Source organism: Atta colombica, unplaced genomic scaffold (assembly GCF_001594045.1).
Source record: "Atta colombica isolate Treedump-2 unplaced genomic scaffold, Acol1.0 scaffold12, whole genome shotgun sequence".
Classification (NCBI taxonomy): Eukaryota; Metazoa; Arthropoda; class Insecta; order Hymenoptera; family Formicidae; genus Atta; species Atta colombica.
The window spans coordinates 3,639,566-3,650,852 of record NW_017259206.1 but is presented as its reverse complement, the minus strand read 5'-3'; the positions used below and the strand labels follow the sequence as shown (position 1 = coordinate 3,650,852).

Below are 11,287 nucleotides of genomic sequence, written 5' to 3'. Positions count from 1 at the left end.
ATATATATATATATATATATATATATATATATATATATGTTTATATCCAATTAAAAACCTTTTATTTTAGATATTCATAATTAAATCTTATATTTAAAACATTTTAAATACAGTACACTAAAAAAAAAATTTTTGCATTACCTAATTAGACTCTGAGAATTTTCTAATTGAATCTGTCATATTTGTAATTGAGAGAATATTCTAGTTCCACTTTCAGAAATTTTTCCCAGTATTAAAATTGCATTAAAATGTCATAAGCCAATTAGTAATTACAGAGCTATATTAAAATCTTAAGATGTTATTTAAGACAGTCTTGTAATAAGAACGGACTATGAATACTGGCCTTCGATTTTTTTACATATAAGCGCCTTATGAAAACGTAGTAGACTGAAATGGCACAATAGAAACTGTTGTTCGACAATTGGTTGAGTAAAAGTCAACGTTTGCGCAAGCATAACTAACAGAATCTTCATTACTTCGCAGTTGATTCTCGTAATGGACACCATCGTGCAACACACACATTACATATATATATATATATATATATATATGTGTGTGTGTGTGTACATTCGCGACGGGGTGTGTTTGTATATGCATATATGTGTACGCGGTAAAACGCGTTCAGATTCCTGTACACGTACGAACTCCACCCATTTCATGACCTCCACTTATCTGTGTATACATATATATCTCTATACCCATACACCTACACGTTTCTATTTGCGGTGCAAAACAACCGAGACGAGACAGGGCTTTTGCTTACTCTGTAAGGGGTTGCATTAGCGATGGATTCGAGCGGCTCGCGAGAACGAGACACAGGGTCAGTAGGTTATCGATGTTCTTCGGTCACACATAAACGTCCTTCGTACACAAGAGCGGATCATGCGCCCGCACAATGCACTCGTTGAAAGTTCAAGTAATTACATTAGCATGGTGATCCCCGCGAGACGCGTTGCGCGATGGTGGATGAAATAGAAGGAAGTGACACGCGTGATCCTTCGTCTGCCGAATTGTCCACGAATGGGACATCGCGAATTGATCGACACGTACGTGCATTTCCGTTTCCTCGATTCGCGCTGACCTCTTTTGTAACGCCGTTACATGATAGGCGTGGCCAGTGCGAGAGCGCAATTTGTGCATCCGGAAGTAGTCCGAGAGTTGCGCAATTTCTCGTAACTATTAGAAGCGGAAAGTAATTCTAGGGCGTTGTGCAAACATTTGCGAAATGTATCTGCGTGTACTAATACGTCACATTGATAGAAAAATATAAAAATGTAAAAATATAAAATATGAAATTTTAATAATAAAAGGATTAAATATAAATTTCCACATTCAACCAATAACAATTTAAAAAAGACGCAATTTAATTAATAGGAAATTATAATATATACACTGGAAAAAATTCTGATTGAAAATGGACAGATCAATAACATTCTGATCATACCAATCAGAATTTTAATCATCATAATTAGATACAATTATCTCAATTACAATTTAATAGATTTAATCAGAAAATTCTGATTTGTTCATTTTTAATCAGAAATTTTTCTCAGTGTAAAATTTATTATATAGTTATAATTAAATAAAGAATGATAAGATTAATGAACGAATTAATGTCTATGAGAACATAATATAATTTACAGAACTGCTGAGAAGATTATTTCATATTCAGAATTCATTTATAAATCATATTCGTAAAGAAATTTTGCAGAAATCGTATTTCTTTCGTCTCAATATGAATATAGAACTAGTTATATATCGAATGCACAAAATGCATTTGTTTTAATGCAAAAATAAGCTCTTATCTATCACGATTTGAAGTAGTTTTATAGCTTTCGGTTGCCGCCATCGCTCATCGATTTGAGCTTTCGCAAGTACAGCTGGGTACTTCGTTCCATTTTAAATTACAAATGGATGATAAGAACGCGAGAGAAAAAGAATCTTCTCAAAGGGCTTTAAGAATAATGCGTCTGCGCCACGTCGCAAATACGCTTTCGTGGAAAGTTTTATGTTGTGTGCGCATGCAACAAGGGCGAGAGATGAAAAAAAGCCAAGCAGCAATAAAAATCCATGCGACACACATACACACACACACACACACACACACACACACACAACTGTTTTGTTAAATATAAATAAAGAGAGTAAAGGAAACCGTGACATTATTATCAATTATATATTTAATTTATGATTTAATTTATGTTTTAATTACTATTTGAAATGACTGTAATAAAATTTGAATGAAATGAAAAGATGAAATTATTTCGAGAAACATTAAAACTTTTTTGTTAATATTTTAATATAAATAAAAGAAAAACAAATTTACTTAATTTCAATTTATATAAATAAACATTATAAAATATATTTTATTTTATTTCATATATAAACACATATAGCTAAAATAAATGTATATACGTCTATTTTAGTTTAATACGTTATTTTCATCAGAAAATTGTTTTATACATATACAATACAATTTATAAAACGTTTATTCGTGTACACATACATATATATATATGTATATCATATTTCTTTTTTATATTGTCTCACAAAATCAATAGTTCCAGTTAAATCAATAATCACAATCACGTTCCGCGGTCGATGTGCATTATCGTCTCGTATTTAATTAATATTAGAGTAAGCGCGTAATTAGATTTAATATTTAACACGGTACGCCCACGATTCTTAAGCACGGGATTAAGTATTAATCTCCACAATGATTATTATCGATTACCGGAGTGAATTAAGAGATAATCTTTATTAATAATCTATGACATCTAACTTTGTAGCTACCGCCAACGTAAAATTATTCGGAACTGACGGATATTCTATATTCTAGACATGCAGAACATCAACGCAAGACATCCAAGTAGATTCTCGCATGAATACGAACTACGCTACAAAAGCGAGTAGCACTTGGATGTATCAAGTTGATAAGGTCAACAAGTGCTTGGATAACTCACTTCGGAAGACGTCAAGTAGCAGAGCCTCGAGTCGGTGCTCTCCAATGAAGCTTGTTGAACGATTCCGTATCTGCCATCTCGGTCGGACATGTAGTCAGATCTGACGCTGTCCTGTCTGTCGAAAGTACCTCTGTAATATGCAACACATCCAACTGAATACCACGACACAAATGCCACAAAAGTGGCAGTACGAGATAAACGTCATTCAATTACAGACACTCTCTTTTTCTTTCGCGATAGCTTTCAATTGAAAAAATTGAAAATTTTTGAAAAGTATATTTCTTGATTCTTACAAAATTAATTCATAGTAAACGTTTTTCCTACATTTCTCATAATCTCTTGTGCATGTTTTACTTTCAGTACATATTTTACTTTCAGTTTATGCTTTATAAAATATTAAAGAGTAGAGAGCTGTGTAATCTCTGACGTTACATACAAGCAACCTTAAATTATTTCATATAGAGTGTTTCTCCATTTATATGATGAGAAAAATGCGATTGAGTTATATCAAACTGGATCGTATCTTATTGCGCGATCAGTGAAAAATTTTTGTTAATGTTTGCAGTATATTGTAAAAATTATATTTCTAATGCTCCTATTGCTAATGTAAGGGATACTAATATTAAGATTAATAAAACTGTTTTTTTAACGACAATAGAGAGATCAGTCGAGATATGCGATAAAAGCAGGAGGGAAGCGCAGAGCACAATGAAAGTATGGAAGACAATGCGAACAATATATGGCAACAAAAGGTAGATGGTAGCGAATGAACATCAACTATAAGAACACTAAAGTACAAGTACGCATTGTACCGAAAGACTCTTTTAACTACAGATATTTATATTTTTACTGCGTACTCACACATTTTTAGAAAAGCCATTGATAGATTAATTAATACTAGATGATTCTATATTTTTTAAATGCAATAAAAATCTGAATTATATGATAAATGTGATGTGAAAAATGTTACAGTTTAAAATTATGAACATGTTCGAAAATTATGAACATCTTAGATAACTATTAATGATTTCTTCTGTGGCGAAGTTAGTCTACGTGTCTTGCATTTTCGCCGACGACTATATATAATCGAAAAAAGTTTTTAAAAAATGACAAATAATCATAAAATTTACATAGATATATTTTACACCTGCGTTCATCGTACAATCACCAATTATTTTGCACTATAAAATTCGCAATTTCTTCCGGACATCTTTCCCTACATTTTACTTGTAATAATAAATCTCTTGCGCATTATCCTTTTTTTAAATTACTTATAGCTACAGGGAGAATTGCTGCTCGGACGTACAACTAAAAGTAAAATTCGATCAAAGAATCTATCTTTAGAATCTCATGTTGAGATTTTTCTCGAGAATCCCGCACGCAGATCGTCGATTCAATAACTTGGGCCACGCGTGAGGGATTTGTCTCCCTCACCTTTGCTCGAGCGAGTCAGTCCGGTTGGACTTGTAACCGCTGTCGTTGAGACTGCCCTCGTGTCTCAGGGACGGTAGAGAATCCCAGGGTGATTCTCTTTTGTGTCCCGAGTAGCCTGGATTTATCGAACTCGAAGCGCCGGAGCCGAAGGTCGAGCTACCCGACTGCCATCCGTCGGAATGTCGGAACCATTGTGCGCGCGCGGACTCCCCGATGCAGCTGGCGCATCTGCAAGTATCGTGCATCATGTAGATCATATGGTTATATACGGTAGATCACGTAACTGTCGCATTTCGCGAAAAAAAACCCTTGTATTTGTATTTAGAAGCTCCGCTTCGACACAATGTAAATAGACACAAGTTTTTACAGTTCGAGTAACATCTGTATACAATATCATTTGATAAATTGATACAAAAATAATTGCGTAAAAGGATATTTGACTTATCAATCGAGATTAATAGAATAAAACGTTAACAAAGTACGAGATATTTTTTTCAGTGTTGCGTTTCTTGTTTGTAACAATATTTACAATATATCCCCAGAACACAAACTGACAATAGCATTACATCAATATTATAATTTCCTATTCAATAATGTAACTATATGCGTTACATTTATATTGTTGAGTGAGAAATTACAATATCAATGTAATGTTACTGTTTGTGTTCCGGATAAGAAATTCCGAGCTCGAATTACAATTTATTTATGTCTTTTCGTGCCTCTGCTAATATCATAAATCGGTTGCTAAAATCAGTTAGAAACAGACTAATATTTCATTTCATTTGTACAACGATCCACTAAACACAAAGTAACAGTAACATACACAAAATGTTATAATTTCCTATTCAACAATAATTGCGTTAAGCAGAGAAAGTCTTGTAATTTATAAAATTTTTTAATACGAGTGATCTTGTCCTTAATTGGCTTAGGGCTGATTGCACTAACATTGAACTTTGACTTTAAGCGAGGCTTGAAATTCCCTCGATCTCTCTCTTTTCCTCTTTCGGCTTTAAAACAAAACAAAGTTTTCAAAGACATTGTAGACATTGTCGAGCTTTATATATTTAAATCTAATGAAGAACTCATTAGAGATGCGTTTGGGGAGACACTATTAGCGCTATTTGTGTCATTCCATCTTTGTTTAATAAACAACATAGATCTAAATGTATAAGCTAATAAAAAGAATTAAGACCAATCATATTAAAGAATTTTACAACAATTGCAAAATTGCTTTTTCCACTAAACGCAACATTGTAACTGTTACGTACAACATGGATTATATTACATTTATATTGTTGAGTGGGAAATTACAATATTAATGTAATGTTATCATTACTTTATGTTTAGCGGGGTTTCTGTCGAGCTTTCAAAAAAACATCAAAATTATCGAGAGAATTTATTTCGGCAAAAAGTAAACGCTCTTCTTGCCGAACATCATTGCGTAAATAATATCCAAGTACAAGGGATTAAATGTGTTATCCGTGTTCTATGCACGGACGACGCGCAAAGTACCGTGCAGGTACGGGTGAGAAATCCGAACAGAGAACGCCGGTCTTCGTGTCGTCGTCCTCCTCGCCGAGCAGCTGGAACTTGACGTGCTTTTTATTTCGCGACTGATCCCCGGATCCATTATCTAGGATCCGGTAGAACACTTTCTCCGGTAGTTTCGGCATCTTCTTCGGCATTTTCTTTGACTCTCGCCGCCTCTCGAGCGATCTGTATTTGCGTTGCAGATTGTAGCTCATTGTTGCGACTTAACTCCTCCTGACGTCAAGCAATGTTCACGTCAAATCGGATATATTTACACCGTGGATCAAGTTGATAGTGACGTCGATCAGCCCTCTAATTAATTCGATGTTTGCTAGATAACGAAGGAATGATTATCGCCGATGCGTCGAAACGATGATTGTTTGCCGTTCGTGGCGAACAACGACGAAACAATTATTTCCTCTCGTTCTATTTTTCGGGCCGGCCGACAATCACGCGCGGCACGATGAAATAATTATCGCATTCGTTTTCAAAGCGTCGTTGTTTACGACCAAACGCACCAGCGTCAAAATAATTATTACTTTCGTTCTCACGCGACTAACAGCCGCATTCTTCGACGAGGCAATTATTCTCCTCGATTCTGTTTAGAAATTATATCCATCTGTCATTTTTCCACAGTGACAAAAATAAATGTCGAAAAATTGTCTCTTTCTATAATTAGAAATAACGATAAACATTTTATCTCGCTTGATTCAAGTTTCAAACTTTTATTTAAAATCTCAGTGACACACAGTGAGAGATAGATATCTTCCTTCCAAAAATATCAAAGTGATTTGATTTCCGCTGGTGTTTCCTGCTGTCATCAACGATTCACGTAGATTTACTTCCCTTCGACATTTCGCACTTTTATTCATCACTATCCAACTGCAATTAGTTTATTAGCGGTTCATCAGCGACGTTTCTTCGTGCACCTATCATATTTATCAAAGATTCACGTAAACAACTGCACTCGGCGCATCACAACGCAACCGTTCCGACCACCACATTACATCTCGCACTAGGCTAGGACGACACGACGCGAGACGCGCGCAATTTCTTATTGTAAAACCCCGTTCCCCGATTCATTCGTCGAACGCGACTCGATGCACCGGAAGTCACTCGGCAAGACAATCGCGCGCGGGCGAATCTCCAACCGCGCGCGCGTTTCTTTCTTTCGTCGGTGCTACCACGGAACACCCTTCTTCTTCGTTCTCACCGTCCAGCTGAAGCCCACTCGCGGGATTTCTATATTTATCACGGTACGGCTCGCCACTGACAGCCGCCGTCGCTGACCCGTGATGCACAACCGGCGGGGATGATGATGCATGCATGCGCCGATATTGGCTGAGAGCGTTCTATCGAGAGGCGTACCTTCGATAGACCTCGATAGACACCACGCGACGCCCGTCGACGCGCGTCGCCTATCGATATCCCTCACGGCGCACGTGACATTCTTTTTTTTTTCCCTGCGCCGCCCGCGGGATATCGATAGGTAATACCACATCCGGTGATATTATCCAGGTCGCCCTTAATGGACGAGCACGTCTCATTGACCACCATCAGCGGCCCGCAGGGCGCAGCTCTTTTAAATGTCAAAGTCTCGCAATGGCGACTTTCGCGCCTTTTTCGATGCGCACCCTTTAGCAATCGAAGGGGCGATGGCTATTATCGGGCCTTATCGCGCGCGTCCGTTTTACTACTTACTTTAATTAATGTAATCTTGCACTAGTTGTACGAGAAATATTTCAATGGGACAGGCTAAATGTGTCAATGAATCGATTAATTCAGATTATATAAAATTCCAGAAAATGCTTGAAAGATAATTTCAATCTCATGGTGTGAGAATAATTAAAAAGTAATTAGAAGTAGAAAATCGTTTGGATATCTACATAAAGTAATATAAAAGTGATTATAAAATCATACCTAACACTACTTTCAATAGATCCATAATTACAGAGAAAATATTTTTACTGAATAATCAATGAGAAAAATAAGATTTCGCATATTTCATTATTTTACGTAAATCGAACATATGTTTCTTCATTGATATACAACTTATATACGACAAGGATTATACATAATTTATACATAATTTTTGCTAAAGTAAGTATAATAAAAATTTTTTTCTTCTTCTATAATATAATTTTTACACGTAAAATATTTTAAACTTGAGAAATCTTATTCTTTTATTCAACTAGACAATTATATTTGCATAAAAAGACGCGTGATTTATTCTTTCTGTACCATCCAGTTGAGTTCAGTTTTTGTTCGGACGAATGAAAGCGCGATGAATTAAGCGGAAGCATGAAATCCTTTACAGTGCAAATGCTAATCTTAACATGGATTGGAACGATAATTTACCTAGAATTGTAGTCGCTGAGATAGCCGCGATCCCGATCGGGGTCTCGCTCTCTTTTCTCTCTCACCATCTCGTTGCGATCACTGTAATAACCGTCTCGGTCCTTGCTGTTCTGTCTTTCGTTGCAGTAGCGGTATGATAGCGGCAGGGTCGACGACTTGTTGGAATTGGAACCTGTAATCATGATAATTGGTTACGAACGAAGGATATGATTCTCATGTATTTTTTCAATTCTCAGCATGCGATCAACTTACGTCTTCGTGAAGCGTGAGGCGTGCGCTGAACATTCAACGGTATGTTTTCCGCAAATTCTGAAAAAACGTAAAAACTCTCATTTTAATTATTCATGGTGTAACAATATTTTACAATTAATTATTTCGATAGTTTCATCTTAATAAAAGCTGAAAAGGTTAAAGTTAAAGTGTAATTAATTCGTTCGCTTGAAAAGAACACGGGTCGGTAGGATACACAAAAAGACTATGTTTCTTGATAACTAGAATAGCACATAATTATTCTCCTGAAATTTAATTTCTTAAATGCCATGTTATACAGAGTCATTAAAAAGAAATCTTATGAAATCTTCTGCTGAGAACGTTTCTTCTTTATTCTCTTACAATACAAGTAATTTCACAACGGAATTACACTTAAATAAAATTCTACATCAAAGCGACGACTTTAAGTGATTGATAATAATTACTTGAAAAATAGTTTTTTAAAGAAATAGAGAAAAATAAATTTAAAAAAAAAATGCATTCTTTTATTATAAATATTAATTAAACTTTCAGTTTTCATTATGAATATCATTTTATTCAATTAAGCTGCATTCTTAAGCCAGAGAATTCATAAAAAATTACTAAACATTTGACTTTCTCTGTCAAAAATAAAATCAAGTTCTCACCCAAGTTCTCCATGCTCTGCGTGAGTAGAGCCTCAAATGTGCGCAGGCTATAGCTCTCTGCGTCCATACCCTTGGCGAGAGTGTTCCTGAGATGCATTTCGTATTCGAGAAGCAGCCGGCTGGTCGGGCTGCCCGGCGTCGACACCGACTGCATGCTTTGTTGATATGTCTGGCCGCCGTTGCAACGGCGGGAGTTGCAGTGGTTTGGCTGCTCCATGTCGGAATTGCCGTTCGACGAACTCGGCGTGGTGGCATAGCACTGGTTGTCGAAGATGACATTGTCCGAAGGCGGCGACATGTCACCTGTGCACCGATTACGTTCCGAATCTAAGTACGTCCTGCCTCTGCCGCCTGCGGGCAGAGAGGTGCAACCGAGAGTGCAGGATGTACGACGGACGTGATGAGACGTGCGGCGCTGATCAATGGGCGAGACGTGTCAAGTTAATCGGGAACGGCGAACGCGTAACCCGGGAAGCGGTTGGTTCAAGAATGAACCACGAAGCCGACGTGGAGCTGACAGGACAACCACGTTGTCTCCTAGTGCGCATGTTATGTAAGGTCAGGAGCAACAAAATGTTAGGGGGTGCCTCAAGAAGTGGTGGATGACCCCGTGACTTTCATTAGAGTGCAGCCGGCTAGCTGCCGCATTGTGCGTTTTGTGCGCATGTTAAGTTATACCGAGGGTGTATAACTAAAGGTTATAGGGACTGATGGACGTCATAGGATCAGTCGCCGATTAGTTGTAGGGACTTCCTATAGCGTTACGCATTCGCCAATATCATGGGGTCAAGCAAAGAAAGAGACCATGATCGATCATGTAATTGACGATGTGAACTTTGTCACCTTTTTACTTTTTGCAACTTTAAATCACGCCCGATTAAATCTTGTCATTTTGCGATAAATAACAATTATGTTATAATTTTTTAAAAAGTTGTGCGGAACATTTCGTAGTTTTAGGAAAAAGTTACGTGATCGATTCTTCTTCAATTGCTTTTAAACATTTTCCTTGTTGAGAACTTTATCCCAGATTCGTAATAATTTATTTTATAGATAATCTTTAAATTTTTTAAAAAATTTAATATTAATTCGAATAATTTTATAGTGTTATTAATTAATTATCTCAACAATGATAACATTACTCCACTTAAAAAATTTAACATATTTAAATAACAAATTATAGCGTATAAAACTGATATTTAAACATAATCATATTTCATGAAACTAACAAAATATTTAATCATTAATATAACTCACACACACACACACGCGCGCGCGCGCGCGCGCCACACGCACGCATCCCCCACACATTCGTTGAATTCATTAAATCCAAATAATTAAATATTATTATCGTAGACATTTATCAATTGCAAATGATACAGTGAAAATTTAAAATGCCAGGGCAACATTGAAACGATTAAAAATTATCTAAAAAGAACACGAGAAGAAATTAGCAGAAAATCAGCGATACGTGGCAAGAAGAAATCGTACCGGAGTATTGCCGACTCATGTCGTGGGCGCTCCTGGAACTTTGAAACTTGTTGTTATAAGGCGCGCGATACGGATGCGCATAATTCTCGTTGTCAATCTCCTGCATCATGTACTTCTGATTGTTATTGCTCGGATGGTAGTGATAACTGTGGTGGCTGTGACGTTTCCTCGTCATCTCCGGCGACGTCACCGGGCTATCGATACTCGGCATTGGCTTTAGCATACGTTTCAAAGTATTCGAATCCAGACTGATGCCGCCGTTCTGTGCATTCTCGATCCGCATGTCGTCGGTGCTCTTGCTCTTCGACCTGTGACCGTGATTGTTGTTGACAATGTTAAAGAGATTGCCGTTCTGCATCTCCAGTTCAGTGTAGTCGGCTGACTTGGTGTGATGGAGCTGCTCCTTGCGCAATGACTTAATTTGCAAAGTGCCGCCGGCCTGGGTGCCTTCTGATTTCAGCATCTCGATGCCATTCTGTTGCGTAGACGTGTCCTGGCTTTGTTTTTGTTTCTTCGGCGATATTGTAGAACCTTTTTCGTCTGGGCTGTCGATCTATGAGATGGGCAAATTAATAAGTTCAAAATGGTGTTTCTTGATTTCGATAATGGATATGATTT

The 11,287-nt window shown here is 36.9% G+C and overlaps 1 protein-coding gene across 4 annotated transcripts in view; it reads right to left on the bottom strand.

The window, feature by feature from the left end:
* The window catches only part of LOC108694458, a 38,067-nt gene that overhangs the window by 21,296 nt on the left and 5,484 nt on the right, over positions 1 to 11,287 (bottom strand). For 2 of the 4 annotated variants that reach the window (XM_018203975.1, XM_018203977.1), the window contains exons 6-11: positions 10,670 to 11,222; positions 9,182 to 9,532; positions 8,538 to 8,594; positions 8,286 to 8,457; positions 4,398 to 4,625; positions 2,964 to 3,093 (exon numbers count right to left, since the gene is read on the bottom strand). In XM_018203975.1, the coding sequence (XP_018059464.1) occupies positions 2,964 to 3,093; positions 4,398 to 4,625; positions 8,286 to 8,457; positions 8,538 to 8,594; positions 9,182 to 9,532; positions 10,670 to 11,222 (1,491 nt within the window). The remainder of the gene's footprint in view (positions 1 to 2,963; positions 3,094 to 4,397; positions 4,626 to 8,285; positions 8,458 to 8,537; positions 8,595 to 9,181; positions 9,533 to 10,669; positions 11,223 to 11,287) is intronic. The other 2 variants (XM_018203976.1, XM_018203978.1) reach the window with 2 other exon arrangements.